At 41.5% G+C, this 20,321-nt stretch overlaps 1 protein-coding gene across 1 annotated transcript in view; it reads left to right on the forward strand.

The window, feature by feature from the left end:
• LOC124595869 (brefeldin A-inhibited guanine nucleotide-exchange protein 3) overlaps positions 1 to 20,321 on the forward strand; it is a 306,469-nt gene that overhangs the window by 148,635 nt on the left and 137,513 nt on the right. The window contains exon 11 of the mRNA XM_047134775.1: positions 8,360 to 8,474. Within this exon, the coding sequence (XP_046990731.1) occupies positions 8,360 to 8,474 (115 nt within the window). The remainder of the gene's footprint in view (positions 1 to 8,359; positions 8,475 to 20,321) is intronic.

Below are 20,321 nucleotides of genomic sequence, written 5' to 3' on the forward strand. Positions count from 1 at the left end.
TTATCTAGGAACTCCTCAATCCAATCACACAATTGGTCTGATAGTCCATATGCTCTTACTTTGTTCATTAAACGACTGTGGGGAACTGTATCGAACGCCTTGCGGAAGTCAAGAAACACGGCATCTACCTGTGAACCCGTGTCTATAGCCCTCTGAGTCTCGTGGACGAATAGCGCGAGCTGGGTTTCACATGACCGTCTTTTTCGAAACCCATGCTGATTCCTACAGAGTAGATTTCTTGTCTCCAGAAAAGTCATTATACTCGAACACAATACGTGTTCCAAAATTCTACAACTGATCGACGTTAGAGATATAGGTCTATAGTTCTGCACATCTGCTCGATGTCCCTTCTTGAAAACGGGGATGACCTGTGCCCTTTTCCAATCCTTTGGAACGCTACGCTCTTCTAGAGACCTACGGTACACCGCTGCAAGAAGGGGGGCAAGTTCCTTCGCGTACTCTGTGTAAAATTGAACTGGTATCCCATCAGGTCCAGAGGCCTTTCCTCTTTTGAGCGATTTTAATTGTTTCTCTATCCCTCTGTCGTCTATTTCGATATCTACCATTTTGTCATCTATGCGACAATCTAGAGAAGGAACTACAGTGCAATCTTCCTCTGTGAAAGCAGTGGGGTCAAGAAGCAAGGATATTTCATGATAAGTAAATTTTGGCATATGAAGTGAGAAGATTTATTTTTCCAATGATTTGGAAAAATTTTGTGTGGTGATTAGGAGACACCTATTGCAGCAGCGATCTCTAATGGCATCCCTGTGGCAGCCAACTGCCTGTTGTCAAGACAATAACTGTTCTTGACAACATGCAGCTGCCCACTGCCTCACCAGCTCCAGCAAATGGTGCAGTCAATCTGAAGATGGCTTACTGTATGTGCCAGAACCAGTCACCCTAAATAAATGATATTTTGCGATTGTGACTGCTGCTTCATAAGTAATTATTACAAGTAAGATCACTGACACTCCCAGCCATGTTGGTTAAAATCATTTCTTCCTTTCTCTTCCAGAAATCACTGAACTTTTGGTGCAAAATGTGTGGGGGAACAGTTTTGAAAATTTCACTGGCCACCTATGCTCCCTTTTGGTTGTAATAATGTGCAGCGAGATCCTTAACTGTGGTATACTTGAATGCTTTGATTGAATGAAGCATTAAATAATTCCTCCAACCCTAGAACCAAGAAAAAATTTAGCTTTAATGACATACACTGCACCTGAAATAGGTACACATTCACCTTCTGCTTGTTTTTCGCCATATCATTGCAAAAGATAACCATCTAATTCATCAAATGTAGATGCCTTCATGCTTTTTCATGCAGGTGAGCCAGAACTAGAATCGCATTTCCTGACAAAATCCAATATTTTCTGCTTATTATTTTTAATGTCGCAAACAGTCTGCCTTCCAATATCATAATCAACAGTTATATATAAAAACAAAGATGAGGTGACTTACCGAACAAAAGCGCTGGCAGGTCGATAGACACACAAACAAACACAAACATACACACAAAATTCAAGCTTTCGCAACAAACTGTTGCCTCATCAGGAAAGAGGGAAGGAGAGGGGAAGACGAAAGGAAGTGGGTTTTAAAGGAGAGGGTAAGGAGTCATTCCAATCCCGGGAGCGGAAAGACTTACCTTAGGGGGAAAAAAGGACAGGTATACACTCGCACACACGCACATATCCATCCACACATACAGACACAAGCAGACATATTTAAAGACAAAGAGTTTGGGCAGAGATGTCAGTCGAGGCAGAAGTGTAGAGGCAAAGAAGTTGTTGAAAGACAGGTGAGGTATGAGTGGCGGCAACTTGAAATTAGCGGAGATTGAGGCCTGGCGGATGACGAGAAGAGAGGATATACTGAAGGGCAAGTTCCCATCTCCGGAGTTCGGATAGGTTGGTGTTGGTGGGAAGTATCCAGATAACCCGGACGGTGTAACACTGTGCCAAGATGTGCTGGCCGTGCACCAAGGCATGTTTAGCCACAGGGTGATCCTCATTACCAACAAACACTGTCTGCCTGTGTCCATTCATGCGAATGGACAGTTTGTTGCTGGTCATTCCCACATAGAATGCGTCACAGTGTAGGCAGGTCAGTTGGTAAATCACGTGGGTGCTTTCACACGTGGCTCTGCCTTTGATCGTGTACACCTTCCGGGTTACAGGACTGGAGTAGGTGGTGGTGGGAGGGTGCATGGGACAGGTTTTGCATCGGGGGCGGTTACAAGGATAGGAGCCAGAGGGTAGGGAAGGTGGTTTGGGGATTTCATAGGGATGAACTAACAGGTTACGAAGGTTAGGTAGACGGCGGAAAGACACTCTTGGCGGAGTGGGGAGGATTTCAATGTTTCCTTCCATTATATTGATATAATCAACAGTTAGTTTCCCAGTGGTTTCCCCCTCAAATCTTTCAATTAATTCTAATTTTTGTATTAATGTCAACACATGTTTCTTTCATTTCTCCATCATCGCTTTCAGAAATTTCTTTCAACTTACTTCGATGGCACTTGCATGCTAATTAACAGCAGAAGACTGAGTTTGGCTAATAACAATGGGAAGGGTAATGTGTTGCCAGCCAAGCAGCTGTAGTTTAAACAGTTGAAATGGCATTTATTGTCATGCAGCAGCTTTTTTTATTGCTGTTTACTGGAGAAAAGTATTGCACATTTTTGACACATGAATAATCTGCAACTGGATAATCTGCACATAAATAATCGAGATTACACTGTATGTGTCTTTTGTTCGATTACGTTTTGCCATGATATTCATATTGGGTTCCCAGCCGGAACATAACATCATCTTGACACAATATTTCTGTGGTCCACCTTGGTGCCATCTTCAGTTGAGTTGAGTAAGCACTAACTTGCCAGAACTGAAATCAAACACACAGTGACAGCTCATCTATACAGTGCCTGTAAGTCCACTGTGGATGTGCAAATGTAACAGTGCACTGGTGGTGAAAACTCATGGAAACGATTAATCGATATCAAACACTGTTGGCATTTTTTGCTTACCAAAACAGAGACCATTGTCTTTTAATGTCAAACAAAACAGGATTCCAACTCTTACTTAAAGGATATCCTTCATATCTGTTTATAATATTCTCAGATAGCTGGATTTCAGTAGCTCCTTTCACTACACACTCTCAAAAACGCGATGCAGTGGCAACCACTTGTGTCCCATCATACAACATTTTATGTCCTTCAGTAGGACAGTGTTCAGCAAATGCAGATTTTTCTGGCTGAAATAAATGCATGTGATGATGCTGCTCCAGGCATCGATCCTGGACTGTATGAATCGTTTGTCCAGTATAGACTTTCCTCCAATGGCAGGGAATTTTGTAAACCCAGACTTCCTCAAACCCAAATTATCCTTCACTAAGCCCAGCAGCACCCTAGTCTTAGCTGGTGGATGGAATACACTTTTAATATCAAATATCCGTAAAATTCTTCCTGTGTTTGAAGATGTGCTCACTAAGAATGGTAGGAATGCACCGATTTGCTTGTGTCTTCTGTTGGTTCCCATGAAGGTCTAATCTGTAGAGCACAACAGATCTGATTGTCAGTGTAATCATTCTGCTTGAACACTGCTTTTAGATGGTCCTGTTCTTGTTTCAAGCTACCTGCATCTGAGGTGGCATAAGCTCTTTTTACCATGTATGTAGGACCTCTTTGCATTGGAATGATGGATGACAACTTGATGGATCAAGATATCGGTCTGTATGCATGGATTAACAATAAACACTGTGTCCTAATGTCCCATCATCCTTCCTGTAGATTGACATCTAAAAATGGAAGTTTTGCATCCTTTTCAACTTCCACTGTGAACTTAATATTGGGTTGCAGACAATTAAAATGATCTAGGAAACAATCCAGAGCATCCCTCCCATCTGGTCATACCATACATGTATCGTCAACTTATCTCCAAAAACAGCTTGGTTTTAAGAATGCCGTCTTCAGTGCCATGTCCTCAAAATCTTCCATAAAAAAATTGGCGACTATGGAGGATAATGGACTCCCCAAAGCCACTCTGTCCGTTTGTTCAAAGTAATTGTCATTAAATAAAAAAATACCTGGACGTCAACACATGGTGACAAAGCTTAGTTGTTTCTTTGGCTAATTTGCAATTTAATTGCAAAAAATCTTTGAGAGTAACTCTGGTACAAAGAGAGACAACATCAAAACTAATGAGCAAATCCATGGGACTTAGACACAAAGACTTCAAACGCTGAATAAAAACCAGAGAATTGGAAATATGATGTTTGCATTTTCCAACAGGGAGACTGAGAATGGATGCTAAATACTTGGCCAAGCTGTAAGTAGGAGCATCCAGATTGCTAACAATAGGCTGAAGAGGAACTCCTTGATTGTATTCCTTAGCAAACCATATAATCTCGGTGGGACTGCAGCATCAGATCGATTTTCTTTAAGTACATCACCAGAAAATGAACTCTTCTTCAAAAATGAAAGCATCTTGCATTTTATGCATTCAGTTGGTCATTCTGTAATTTTTGGTATGCTGAGTCTGCAAGTAAAAGATCCATTTTACCCAAATAATCGCTCCACAAAAGAAGAACCATTGCATTGTCCTTGTCTGCTTTTGAACTCCTAAATCCTGGTCTTCTCTGATGGACCGAATTGTGACTCTTTCAAGTGAGAAGATGTTACTTTGTGGGGATGGCACCCAATGCAACGTATGCGAGACCTCTTGCCTAATTTCATCAGCTTGATCCTCAAAAAACCTGGACACCACTTGTCCAACTGCGGAAATTAATTTAGTAAAGGGAACATTTCTGGGTGTTGGTGCAAAATGTAATACTGCCAGTGTAGCATTGTCCAGTTGTTTGGTTGTGGGATTAATTACAACATGTCATGGGTGACATCATCTGTTATTTTAGACTGAGAAGAAAGCCATTGAAACTTTGAAGATTGCCTGCTGACAGCCTTTGCATAGACCCTGTCTGATATTGCCCAGGACAAACTGTCAACCCATTCCCAGGATGCAGCAGATGGCAGCACCAGTTCTTCCAAATGCAAATAAAATAAATCCTTGGATATGAAATCTAGTTTCTGCATGCAAAACGAATGGGCAAAACCAGCAAGCTTCTTAATGTTGTTGGCCGTTTTTGTCCCAATGTAATGAATAATTCTGGCAAATTTAAGTATTATACCTTCATTCCGGCATCGCAGCATTTCTTATCGCCATTATTGAGACGAGAATGTAATCAGTTGCTGTAGCACCTAAGTTATTTTTTGTGGCAACTTTTCACCATTAAGAGAGTTTTTTTAAAGAGGGGATAGAATGGTAACCTAATGGTAGAAGGTCTGGACTGTAAGGTGCAAGCATCAACTTGAAAAACAAGTTCTAATGATTTTTCAAGGGGCACTGGGAATACATTGATGTGGCTCTGGTATGATATAAGATGATTGGCACACTCCTTATTGATCAGATATGGTTGATGTCTCCAACTTGATTGGTTATTCTCTCCAGCTCTTGACAATGGAGAGAAAGGGCTCTTGGATGGAGAGAAAGAGCTCTTGGTGCATAAATGATTAACCACCTCATTCTCTCTTCCCCTTTTCACCTAAAGCAGTAACATTTTTCATATGTTAAACATGTTCTTTCTGCTTACGAATGCTAAATAATGTATTATTTATCAATTATGGTAGCAATTTTGAGTATTACTTCTCAACATTAAACAGAAGTATTGTATTTGTGTCAGTGTGGATATTTGTATTTGATACAAATAACCACAAAACCATATAAAAAACATGACAGTAATGTACATCTTTTTGTATGCATCCACCTGACAATTGGGTAACAAATGTGACGTGCTGTAGATGCATCCCACATCATATTATTTTTCACAGAGCTTTCTCTTGCTTTGAAAATCATGTTTTTGTTGTATCATTGTTGTCCATTGTGAAATTTTTCATTCATGATGAAATCTTTCAAAAACAGAAAATTTTGTTCTGAATCAGCCATTATTCACAGATAAAGTTTTGATCCATTATCAGATCATATGGAATTGATCTATTACTACATGGCCTTAGCTAAATGGTTTAAAACTGTTTTGTGATCAGTGCATGGTTTCTTACAAATACCATTGCAACTTTTTTCTAATTTCATCAACTTATCCAGCACCTTGTTGAGATGGCTGAGTTGCATCTCTGAACTCAAAATTTCCAGACAAAAAAAAACTTTAATGAGTTTTGTGCCTCATGTACCAATACCACATCATGTTGAAAAACATCACAAATCATATAAAACTCAATTTCATTCACATGTAATATTTTTAGTGTTACAATTTTTACAAATGTTACAGGATTTTTTGCATGCAGTACATTTGTCATTGATTGTGGTGGTAAGCCACATGTTAATGTGACATTTACTTACTTCCTTATTATAATGTTCTATGTGTGTGGTTATTTTTCAGATATTTTGTTTAGAAGTGTCATGGTAGATTTGTTTCTCATTCCTATGATTTTTTGTTGCTATTGTGGCTGCTTGCATGTGTGTGTGTGTATTTTGTAACTTTCCATGTTTGCATAGATAAAAATAAAGTTTCTAAAAACAAAATCAAGTACATTTGAAGCTTTTAAAGGAGATTTGATTAATTTTTTGTGCTTTCTACCAACTTCTCATGGATGTGAAACATTTGAAGAAAAAATTTGATTGTATATTGCACAAGAACTGATATGTTTGGTTTTTAATTTCATCTTTCATTCAACAGACCTTTAGTTAAGCTATCCTCAAAGATGTTAAAAAAGGACAAATTTTCATTTATAAATTAATTAATATATAAATTAATATACACTACCTCGCAAAAAAGTGAAGCAGTCAGAAAGGAAGGAGGAAACAAAATGAGACTTAATATGTTGATAGGGTATGTGATGCTGTTTCAGTAATTATAATATCAAAGCAAATTTATGAGGAACATGGCAGTATAAGTTCACTTATCAATATGTTGTTGCACACCCTCTGCCTTGGATGCACGCTCTTGTTTTGTTGGGAAGGGATTTATAAAGCCTTTGTGTCCTTTCCTGGGGCAAGCTGGTCGGCAACTGTTGTAACTCGTTCTTGATATTTTGGATACTGGCACTGGGATGGAGTTGGCATCCAGGTTGGTCCCACATGTTCTGTCAGAGAAAAATCTGGGGATATTGGAGGGAGCACTTCAGCATCATGCAGACAGTTCATGGAGGCACATATTATGTGTGGACGAGCATTGTCCTGTTGAAAAGTGTCACAATGTGATAGGTGCACTGAGAACAAAGGATATCTCTGAAATATTGTTGTGCTTTCAGAGTCCCTCAGTTGCTATCATCTGTGATGTGAACTCATACACAATGGCTCCCCGGGACTCCATGATACCACGAATAACACTGCTGTGCCTCTCCAAAACATTGGGAAATTGGCACTCTCCCCCATGTTGCTGCCGTACTATATGACGATGGTCATCTGGGGTCATGCAGAAACGCAATTCATCACTGAACTCAAAGTGATGCTGTTCATCAGCAGTCCATGCATCTCGGCCAAGGCACTACTCCAAATGTAGGTATTTGTGTTTTAGTGTTAACAGCAGCCTATGCACTTCCCCAGTTCAGTTTTTATTAATCTCTGACCAATGGTTCAGGATAACACAGAATGTTGTAGAGCGGGAGTCCATTACTTGGTGTTGAGTGACAGTGACAGACATGAAGGAATTACAGTGTGTGTGGTTTACAATACAGTGAGCATCCATTGTGGTGGTCAGATGTGGTCAACTGGAACCTTGAAACTTCCTGGCAGATTAAAACTGTGTACTGGACTGGACTCAAACTCAGTCCTCACATTCCAAAGCAGTCCAACATTGGGCCACTATCACAGCTGAAAGCCCCACAAATCTGGATATTGCATGATTCAACTAGCCAGCCAAATGTAGACCCAAAAATGAGGCTCTTTTCAAACTCTGCCATGTGCTGATAATGCTGTCTCATACAAGTACGCAGCCCCTCTGTCCTCCCCAGTGATCACTCAACATCAGTGTGTTCTGGTGACTGTTTGATCTGTCACAGAAAATTGCAATTCTAGTCATCAACATACCTGATGAAGGTTACTTGATGTATGGCACTACAGTGATGGCCAATCACATCACCTAGGAGCTTCACCTTTTTTGTCTGGCAGTGTATTATCAACCATAAATATTTAAAAGTATATTTTCCAAAGTACAAAAAATAATTCCAGAGCTGACTAAGCATCACCAAAGAAAATATACATCTTCCTTTAAGTTACCAAAGTCAGATTATTTTACAGCATAATACTAAGTTGAAAGAAATTTTGCAGAAAATAATGTCTCATCTTTGTTCTTTGCAGATTGATGAAATGGTTCTCGCAGCAGAGAGGGAAAGAGAACAGCAGGAGGCTCTGCGATTGGAGAAACTTCCAAGGTCATTGCATCATTCTGATATGCCATTTCCCAGGGTAATACAACTTTTTTGATGTACATGTAAAAAGTAAAATGAACTGTAGAGTGGAGTGTGAGTTAACACCTGAAATTGAAGATGTCCTCAACCTGACAGGTTGTTTGAATGCCACAGTGCCTTTGTCTTTCTCCAGCTTTCTGAACTGGCTTACCCAGTGAGGTGGAGGGAGAGCTAGGGTTTAATGTGGACTCTGAACGACAGTGAAGTTTGCAATTTTCATGTATGCAAATGATTGCCAGGGGTGAAACAAACGAGATTGATCTCGAAGCATTTGGATTTTTAGTATGGCATATAGGCACAGTATTTTTCTGTGTTATTTCTTTAACTTATTTTTCAGTTTATTCCTTCTTTGGTCCTTCAATTATTCCTTTTCATTTGTTTCAAAAGAGTTCTCTTTGCACAGTACATTATCTTCTTGTCCTAAAGATTGTTGCCCATCACAAACTTTGCGGCTCATGTGCTATGCATTATCACTGGAGTATATTTTATAAATTTTTATATCTATTTCTTCACTGTAAATTTAGTCTTTATATTTGTTTCTGAGCAGAGGAAGGTGATTTAACAACTTCACAGAAATTCATAGGCAGGAAATACTTGATAAAAGAAGTTGATAGATATAATGTATAAATTACTAATACAAGACGTTTCATAATGAATTACCTGTTTTAAAACTCCGTATGTATTGATAAAAATGTACTACAAACATGGGATTAATAGCAAAATACAAAAATACCGTGCCATTAAAGAGCTGAAAATAGACCACTCTATTGTCATCCTCCCGGCGGATAAAGGCTCCACAACTGTCGTACTTGACCGTGTGGAGTATGTGGCAGAAGGACTACGTCAACTCTCTGACACCTCAACCTACAAAGCTGTTACCCAGGATCCCATTCCCTCCATCCAGACTGAGCTGCAAAAAATCCTAAAAATCCAAGGTCCCTCACAAGGCCTCACAACGGCTTCCATAGACTTACTCACTCCACCTGAGCCACGTACCCCTACCTTCTACCTATTACCCAAAATCCACAAAGAGAACCATCCTGGCCGTCCCATTGTAGCAGGCTTCAAATCCCCAACCGAACGTATCTCAGCTCTGGTAGACCAGCACCTACAACCTATCACCCGCAGACTCCCATCCTACATCAAAGACACAAACCACTTCCTAGAACGCCTCAAATCCATTCCCACTCCTCTCCCACCTGAAACCTTTCTTGTCACCATAGATGCTACATCCCTTTACACAAACATCCCACATACCCATGGTCTCTCTGCCCTTGAGCACTACCTCTCCCAACGACCACCCGAAGATCTTCCAAAAACCTCGTTCCTTATCACACTTACCAACTTCATCCTCACCCATAATTACTTCACTTTTGAAGGCCAGACCTACAAACAAATCAGGGGAACGGCCATGGGAACCAGGATGGCTCCCTCCTATGCCAACCTCTTCATGGGCCGCATGGAGGAGGCTTTCCTGAAGACCCAACAGCTGCTTCCCCTGGCCTGGTATAGGTTTATAGATGACATCTTTGTGGTCTGGACTCATGGTGAAGAAACACTCCTTAATTTCCTCCATAACCTCAACTCCTTTTCGAATCTGAATTTCACCTGGTCCTTCTCCAAAACCCAAGCCACCTTCCTGGATGTTGACCTTCATCTTGTTGAAGCTCACATCCACACCTCTGCCCATATCAAACCCACAAACAAACAACAGTACCTTCACTTTGATAGCTGCCATCCTTTCCACATCAAACGCTCCCTTCCCTACAGCCTAGGTATTCGTGGCAAACGTATCTGCTCCAGTGACGAATCCCTCAACAACTACACCAATAACCTGACCAGTGCTTTCCTCTCCCGCAACTATCCTGCAGACCTTGTCCACAAACAGATTTCCCGAGCAATACATTCCTCCCCGTCCAACAACAATGTTCCTACCCCCAGACCACACAGAAGCATCCCCCTTGTCACCCAATATTATCCTGGCCTCGAAAACATCAACAAATTACTCCGCCAGGGATATGACTTTCTCAAGTCAACCCCTGAAATGAGATCATCCCTTGACAAAATTCTCCCCACACCACCCAGAGTTGCCTTTCGTCGCCCCCCTAACCTCCGTAACATCCTTGTTAAACCCTACAATATTCCCAGACTACCTTCTCTACCCAGCGGTTCCTACCCCTGTAACCGACCCCGCTGCAAAACCTGCCCCATGCATCCGCCCACAACCACCTACTCCAGCCCCGCTACTGGTAAAACATACACAATTCAAGGCAGGGCTACGTGTGAAACTACACATGTCATTTATCAACTGACGTGCCTGCACTGCACAGCCTTTTACATCGGCATGACAACAACCAAACTGGCTGAGCGAATGAACGGACACAGACGAACTGTCCGCCTAGGAGATGCCCAATACCCAGTAGCGGAGCATGCCCTCCAGCATAATTCTAGGGACCTAGGAACCTGCTACACCGTATGTGCCATTTGGCTTCTCCCACCCAACACCAGTCCCTCTGAACTGCGGAGATGGGAACTTGCACTCCAACACATCCTTTCATCCCGCCATCCCCCTGGACTGAACCTACGTTAAACAACCTCACTCCCATTCACTCTTCAGTCTTCTCCTCTTTCCCTTTCCTCTTTAGCCATTCACGCATCTTTTCGTCCTACATAGTTGTGTTTATCTTTATACCTTACTTCTGTATGCATCCTCTTTGGTTTGAAGCTGGCACAGTACTTACAGTAGAATATCTTTGGCTTCCCTCTGACAACCATGCCTCCATCCTTGCTACCCTCCCTGTTTACCTTTCCCTGTTGCTTCATAACCTGGGTTGTGAGTAACTGAATCCACTTTCCCTTCTTCCCTTTTTTTCCCCTCTCTCCTCCCTGATGAAGGAACAAAGTTCCGAAAGCTAGGAATGTAAATTTTCAGTTCTGTTTTATGTGTATCTATCGGCTGTACTGAGCTGAGGTAAGTACTGGCCAGCCCCTCTATCTCTTTGTTAGTATTTGTTCCACATCTTATATGAGATTTTCCATTAATCATTTAAAATACAAAATCTTTAAGTTTTGGCTGTGCTGTTACAAGTACTCAGTATGTCCACCACCAGCAGTACAAACAACATCTAGATGATAGCTAAATTCATTATAAATCTGCTACATGGTGGGTGGCAACTATCATTTTCATAATATTTTTACAGAAGTTATGGTGGCTGTTGTTCTGTTTTTCACTTCTTGTGTGTCATGTGGTAAAGGAGAGATGAACACACTTCCTTCACATATTTCCACAAGAAAATATTGCATGGAGTCTTGTCTGGTGATCTTAGAATGCAGGGAAGTGTCTTGGGGTCCCCTGTACCCTCTCCAGTGTTGGGGGGGTCCCCTGTACCCTCTCCAGTGGTGGGAATATGATGTACGATGGTGTGCCAGTATGGTGAAGCTTCATCCTATTGGAAAATGAAGTCGTCAAAGTCCTCCTGAAGTTGTGGAAAATGCCAATTCTGGAGCATTTGAAGTGCATTCCAGTCACTGTAGATGCCTCAAAAAATGAAGGGGCCTATGCACCAACATCCTGTCTCTTCAAACTGGTGATACAACTGGTGAATGTTTTTGGGTGCAGGTGGATCAGTGCCAAAAAGCAGATGAAAAGCACACTGGAATGAAATCACTGACTCACTCTTTATAAACTGTAGCACATAAAACACGTTCTGTTGAGCAGATGCCATCATAATTTTGACTGACTGCAAACAGAGAAGACGCATTGAGTGATATCTACCGGTGATTTTCCGAAACTCTAGGCCAAGCCCATTCAAACAACACACATTTCCTTACTGCTCCGTCCCATGTTTCATAATTATTACCATCCAAAATCAGGTCATTCTTTTTAAAACACCCTGTATATCTCTTCCATTGATGGTGGCTGTAGCTCTGCCCCGACTGGTAACATTCTTTAAAAAGAAAAGTGTAAAATTGCACCACTTGTGTACATTGACAACAGGAAACAGGCAGTAGCCACAAAAACTGGTGCACCATCCTATATGTTGGTAAAATTTCAGATAGCCTCACAAAAAAGGTAAATTCTCAGAGCTGCAAACCTGTGTTTTACAATAACAACAGCATGTGAAACTCTTATTCAGTACTAAAGACAACTTGCAATCTTTGACACAGAGTTGTGTGTACAAAACACATGCAAGCACCATGGAAAAGTATGTGTTGGTCAGCAGTCAGAACTGTGGCAATTAGGTTGTTAGAACATGAGAGGGCTACAGTCTAGGAAAGACAGAATTAAACTTCGCAAAAGATCTTTAACAGAAAACACCCAAACAATGTAGACCGCGAAGTTTTACATGCTGTTAAGAAAATTAGAAAGATGACAGTTCCGGGATGGGGGAACCCTTTATTTTTCGTTTTTAGTTAAATGTGTTTCTACATGGCATAAAAATGTAATACTTTCCTCTTCAAACACTCTACATTTCATCGTATTTTGTATCTTCTGTATAATTAATGTTTGTGTAATAAGTTGCATGACATGTCACCTGTGTTTGCGGCATACAGTTGTCATCTATCAGTGGCTCAACTAGCTGAAATACGGTTTGTGACCAAATAAATAATATTTTGCAGAACTTTGAGATTGTGTTTATCATTTAATACTGTTGTCATGTTCTGCCAAACACTGATGGGAAATTCAGTTATTATTAATAATATACTGCATAAGGAAAAGCATTAATTGGACAGCCTGCATGGTATTTCATGGGATCAATAAATAAATAAATGAGTAAATCCATTAACAGAAGTAAATAAGAAAAGATTGAAAGAAGTCTTATTTTTGACAGCTGCTAACGGATAATATTTAAATAAGCTTAAATTTCTTCTTACTGTGCTCTTGTCAACCTTTTGTGAAAGTGTTGTGGTTTCTTGCAATTGCAATACAGTCGGCTATTGTAGGTTGTCCAAAGTTGGCTGGTGATCATTATTGTGGTATAAAACTCCCAGTTGGAGTCTTAAAACGAAAAATGCAGTTGACAAAACAGCCCATCGATGTAAAGCTGGTACTCTGTACTCAATGGGCACAATATTTCATTTAGTACCTTGTCCCATTATCAGGTACCTTGATGAACCGATCTCCTGTGGCCATGCAAGTGGCTTTTATTCCCTCCTCTTTCCACACAGTTCTAGTTTTGAATGTCTGTACTAAAATCCTGTTATTCCATAGCATTTAATTTGGACAAATAGTGCTCTGCAACTGCTGACATGCTAGGCTGAAGTTAATAGGTGTACCACTAGTGTTTATGGAAACAATCTTTCTACTCTGTGTACTCTTTTACCTATACACTGTTTTCCACATTTGTAGAGATTTGGTGTATTTCGGCATTACATGGTACAAGGTCATACTTTAATCATCTTGCTGAGGTTGGAAGCTATTGTTGATGTTTTTTCATGTTTGTATTATAAATTTGGAATTTTAAGCTCCACTGTCTGAAAAACACAGTATATTTCTTTTTTCTATGCACCCAAACAAATGTTGACATCTGTTTGTATCTTCTGTGAGCCTTGATTTATTTCTTGTAAAATTACTGTACTAAATTCTGGGTTGTTTTCCTATCTTAACCTTAAAAACTATAACATGTGTTTTATGTTCTGTTTTGATACATGACTTGCAATTACATTAATTGTGAAACTAGGTTTGTAAATGTCTGCTTGCATTTATATCATTTTATTGTTTACCAGCATGTCATCTGCAAAGCAGGCAGAGGAATGTGCTTAGAGTGTTATTAATTTTGAAACACTTTTGGAAATATTAGTTTTGAATGTCCTGTACTTAGATTTTCATTCTGTTATGCTCTGTTGGAGTGTTTTGTTGTGCAAAGTAAACCACTGGTGAGAGCAGAGTGTCAATGGAAACTCTTTCATTCTTCGTAGTAAGCACCATCAAAGAGGAAGTCAGTGATAAAATCTTTGTAAAAACATTTGTGATTTTCAGATCAAATTTCTAACCAATGATTTCCAAAGTTTGTTGTACAGGAAATTCAGTAAAGAGTAAATGACGTCAAAGATCACAAGTATGTCATAATCTTTCTGCATAGAATTCTTTAGGTGTTGTACAAAATCCATGGATGAGATGTGGGCATTTGTTCATATAAAGACTGAGCTTACAGGCATTTGGCCAGTAAGTATGTCGGAGCCCTGATTTTTGTTGACTCTGTGGTGTATTGGGACCCTCTGCTTGTGGACTTTAACAAGTCCAGGAACCCTTTCTGACATGATTAGCTAAATACTGTGTTCTATCGTTTTCTAACTTAAATCAATTATCTAGAAAAAAATTTCCTTGATTGCATGAAATCACTACTGATAGCCCCACCAAACACCATTCCATATCACGTCATTCTGCACAATTATCTTGGAAATATATAGCCCATTTGTTTATGACCACATTCTTTTCTAGTGCACCTGTAATTGTAAGCCCAATACAGAATTTCATATCATTTTGATCAGTTTTTTTTTCTTTGTTTAATTTCTCTCCTTTTGTTTATCTTTTGTTTCCACCTGATTTAGTTCTTACATTTTACTAATTCATACTCATGAACACAGTACTGATTTTCTGAAACATGAAACTTAATAGTTTGTACTTTTCTATGTATTTTATGCTTCTTGGCAAAAACAACTTTTTCATCATTGCTTCTGATGTATCTATGCTCCTTATTGACAACCACTATATACACATAAATTATGTTGGCTGATAATTGCATGATGAATAATGGCAAAGTTAAAGAAACACGAAAACAACTATTAACTGACCACATACAGAGGCCTATCACTGACAAGTGAAAGCACACCAACACAGAGCTGGTCTGACTCAAGAACATTTTCATGTGGCAGAGAAGGTGCAAGTGGATGAGACCTCACTGGCTGTGGCCCGACACCTCACTGGCTGTGGCCCGACATGTTCGTATGTGCCAGCTGGGTCACTGGTCGCAGGCAACAGTGACACACTTGCTTTGCTAGGTGCTGGTGCCAGATACAAATTCTGAGGTAGTGAATGGCGCAAGTGGAGTGTCACATTCCACCCTTCTTCCATGGATCTGGTGCCACAGGTGTTGACATGCAAAAAAGAAGGACCATGCCAGCTGGATCATTCCTTGCGGAAGGTTAGCACCAGCAAGAAGACTACACAATCCACTGAGGTGGCCCGACATTGATGACAGCATTGTTGGCAGCAGTGCAACAGCAGCTGCACACTGACAGCTGTGGCTTCCATCAGCTCACCAGCATCTGAAGATGCGTTGCCCTTTCAGAAATTGGCCATAAAGCTGTCTCTAACCTGGTAGAGTATACAGGCAGAAGTGGCCCAGTTGATGGTGTGCAGGCTGCAGTGACAATTCCACATCTGGGGCCTCTTTGGACCATGTGGTGACAAGAGATGGAGGCAACATGACAGAGGAATGTTTGACCAGTGCCTTGATGAGCAGCTGGTGCCTGGGCAGCTGCCTTCAGACACTGGTTGAGGATCTGGAGCCAGCAGCGGCTCCATCTCAACATTATTGATGCCCACTAGCTCACCCAGGGAAGCAGCCTCCATCGTGTCTGGCCCCAAGGGCGGGGGGGGGGGGGGGGGGGCAGCTCCTTTCGGAGGTCCCTCCAACAGTATCCACTGCAGCGGGCTGTTGCCCTAATGAGGACATAGTTGATTCCGACGGTGGGAGATGTGACATCCCACCAGCATCCACCTTGAACATTCACAGGCTTCTGAACTGTAGCCTGCACCCATCCCAGACTGATCAAATGTGTGTGCCCAGATTGGATTGCCCACAGCATACTGTGATGTTGTGATGAGCATAGCCACATTGCAGGCCCTGCAGCAGATGTAGCAGTATCGGGGTTGTTGTCTGTGGAGAACCTCTGTTTGGCTGTGGCTGTTCAGCGGAGTGGTCCTGCAGATGCTTAGGAGCAAAAATTCCACGTCAGCAGGCAAGTCTGCCAAGCACTTTGCTAATTGCATTCTAATGTACGCACCATACGTTCTGCCTCACCATTCGATAGGAAGTGAAATTATGCAATACCGTTCTGGATGTAGAAATTAGAGAACAATGGGCCATCGTTGGAGATGATAATCCATGGAAATCCTTTGACTGCAGAAATCTGCACTAGAGTCAGCACAGTAGCGTCTGCCAAGATGGAGCACATGTACGTGACATATGGTAATTTGACAGTGCATCCACCACTACTCCTCACGTGGAATGACAGAAAAGACTTGCAAAACTGATGTGGATGCAGTCCCATGGCTGATGAGGACTGGGCGACGGAGCAAAAATTTGTGTTGGGCTGCCTGATGCTTGGCACCCTGCTTGCACCAACAGACAAGCTTCTTAATTGCTAAGGCAGTGACTAACCAGTAGACAAAACACCTTGCTAGCATTTTCATGCATGCTATGCGCTAGTGGTCACGGTGGAGAAGAGCAAGAATTCGGGACCGTAAGACTGAAGGGATGATAATTCAGACTTCATCTGAATTCATACTAAGGAGGAGTGTTCAATCAACCACCACCAGCCAATTACGAAGAAGGAAAAAATTGCAGAGCAGGCTTGATTTCATAGTGGGCAGCTGTTTGGGCCAAGATTCTGGCACAAATTGGGACACCTGAGGGAGCAGTGGATTTTGCCAAGAGGCTTTCTCTATGAATTTTGCTGTGACTGGGAGCAAATCCAGTGCCTGCTGCATGTGATCACTGTTTTGGAAACATATATCTTCTGTTGTCGAATTCTGGCTCAAGACCAATGGTTAAGTGTGACAACACAACTGCACTTGCCTAACGAACAGTGGGACAATAATGAATCTCTTACAGATACGCACTCAAAAATAAACCCACCGCTGAAGCCTTTGTGTGGTCCAGTCAGGAAGCCGAGAGTGGGGGGCCAAAAAGCTCCACAAGTGGTTTCTCGTCAGTGATGAGATGGAATTTTGTTTCTATAAAGGAAAATGTGAATTTTGTGGCCCGTGTAGATGATTGCCAACATTTCTGTTTCTATTTGTAAATAAGTACATTGAACAACTGTCAAAATCTTTGTTGCACGTGTTGTTGTTCAGATTCATCAGCTTTCCTGTGAGACAAAACTGCCTCAAGTCCCTACTGGGATGTGTCTGTGGCAAGAACCAACTGTTTGCTCAGGGTAGACACTAGCAAAGACTTGATGAGGGAGAACACCTTATCGCAATCCACCGACCAAACAAAATTAACATCTTTCTTCCGGAAGATGTTAAAGGGATGAATGACATCTGCTGCACTGGGGATAAATTTTGAATAGTAACTGACTTTTCCCCCCCAAAAATGCTTGGAGCTCTTTCAGGTTTCGTGGTTTAGGAAGGTTGGCAGTAGCTGCTAGATGATGCTGCATAAGATGGATGCCATACTTGGAAAGAATGTGGCCTACTTATTGTACTTCAGCCTGAAAAAATTTTGATTGCAGCAGGCTGCATTTAAGGCTGCCTCTTCCAGTTTATTGAAAAGAATCTGAAGGTTGTCAAGATGGTCCTGTCATAAAGACCCCTGTGACAATAATGTCATTTAGATAGTTTGCACATGGGGATGTTGCATGTTAATTTTTTCTAAGAATCATTGAAAATTAGTGGGGGCATGTGCGATGACAAAAGGCAAACACATGTAACGGTATAATCCAAACAGGGCACTGATAACTGTAATTTGTTTGGAAGCAGAATCCAGATGAAGCTGTAGATATGCATCCACCAAATCAGTTTTTGTAAAACATTTGCCACCTCCCAGTCTCATGAGGATTTTGTCAGTCTGTGGAATCATATAAAAATCCACTACCGACCGAGCAACAGTGGTGGATCTGAAATCTCCAAACAAATGAAGCACCCGAGAAGGTTTGCAAATGACAACCAATGGTGTAGCCCGTTGGGTGGAGGCAACCATTTTAGTGATACCCAGGCCCTGCAACCTGTCGAGTTCCTCCTTGACTGCTGATGTCAGGGTGACAAAATTTAGATATGGCCATCAATTTGAGGGTTGTGTGTCCCTCAAGAGATTTTGCCACCCCCAAACTTGGCAAAAATGTGGGACCAAACTTATGGTAGAGGTTGTCCAGTTCCTGGAATGGAGTAGAGTTGGAAACAAGATGTACTGCATCTTGAATTACCCAAAGACCATGAATCCATCGAGACTAAAAGTGTTCTCCAGTGTCGCACTGTATGCTGCCAAAAACATGATCACTCTTGTGACCAGTTGATGCTCAGTGTCGATTGTAAACTCTCTTTGAACAGGAATGGGCTGGTTTCCATAACCAACAAATGACAATTTGTTGAGGAGAGAGTAGTTGACCCAGATGATTGTATATTTTCAGTTTCATGAGGGGCACAGAGGACCCTGTGTTGACCTGGAAACAGAACATTTGTTGCTGAACCAACAGCGTGATGAAAATCTTGGTGGGGATGTTGAGCTTGTGGCCATGGACTGGCATAACTCTATGCACCTCCGTGGACTTCACATCTGTGTCAAAGGCCTGACCATGCGGGAACTGCGACAGACCATGGCCACATGGCCTTTTTTATGGCAAGTGGCACAGATGGCATGCCTATGCTGGCAGCACCGGTGTGGGAGTTTACACGGAAACAGTCAGGACATGACAAAAAACTGTGGTGGGAAACAGCAACATCTTATTGTGACCGGAATGAATTAAGAGGCACAAATTGAAGGCCTCCAGGTATACTGACGATGCTGTGCCAATGAGTGCACTGACAAATGTACATGGCATCCTCAAACTGTTCAGACACAATGTGTAACACTTCAAAAGCCTTAGCAATAGCAAAAACCATGTTACCTGTTGGGTCTCCTAGATGCTAAGCCTATGCCTCCCAATAGACCTTTCTGTTCAATGTGGAATGAAGGATGATGCTGTGAATCAGAGAACCAGCATAGCAGTGTCGGCAGTGAGCATGCACAAATTTACACTTCCTACTTAACGAATGGAGGTTGACTACCCAAGCTTGATAAGACCCTGGTTTCTTTTGCTGCTGGTGGAAATCCATACAAGAAACCACCACAGGGGGTTTACTTAAGATAATAAGTGCTAAGCATTTCAGAAAATGAAAATGCTAAAGGACCTTTCAATATGGTAAGTTTTCGAAGCAAATCAAAACTTCCTGGTGCAATCCACAACAAGAAAGAAGCTTTTTGCAGTGATAGATCCTCTAACTGAAATGCTGCTGCAGACATTGCAGATGTGTTTCCCAGCCTTTCTTTGCTTCATGAAATGGTGAAAACTCTGGGGGAGGGGCAGGTGAGGGGTGGGGGAGGGGGGCAGCAGATAGGCATGTAGGCAGCAGTGGCTGTGAGGCCTGTGCTCCCAGCAAATATATAAATAACGGATGAACCCATCTAACTGCTGCTGTTGTTGCCCAACCTGTTGCTTCTGCTGTTGGAGCAATTAAACCAATGCTAGACCCATATCACTCATGGAACTGCTATATATACCCCTTTTTTTGTCAAACCCTACATGCACAAAAATTAGGTTGGGTGATAACTGCAGAACAAATAATGACAAGGTTACAGAAACATTAACACAACTATTAACTGTCTGAGTACAGAGCCCTGTCACTGACAACTGCATGCGTACTGACATGGAGATGGTCTGACTCAAGAACGTTTTCCTATGGGGGATGATGATGATGATGATGATGATGATGATGATGATGATGATGAGATGATATGAAGATGATGATGGTGATTTGGGTTGAGGGAGCAATCGACATCATGATCATCAGTGCCCTGACGAAAAGTCAATGTGCAAATCTCATATATGGTGGAGAAGATCCAAGTGTACAAGGCCCTAC

The sequence above is a fragment of the Schistocerca americana genome, chromosome 2, assembly GCF_021461395.2.
Source record: "Schistocerca americana isolate TAMUIC-IGC-003095 chromosome 2, iqSchAmer2.1, whole genome shotgun sequence".
Classification (NCBI taxonomy): Eukaryota; Metazoa; Arthropoda; class Insecta; order Orthoptera; family Acrididae; genus Schistocerca; species Schistocerca americana.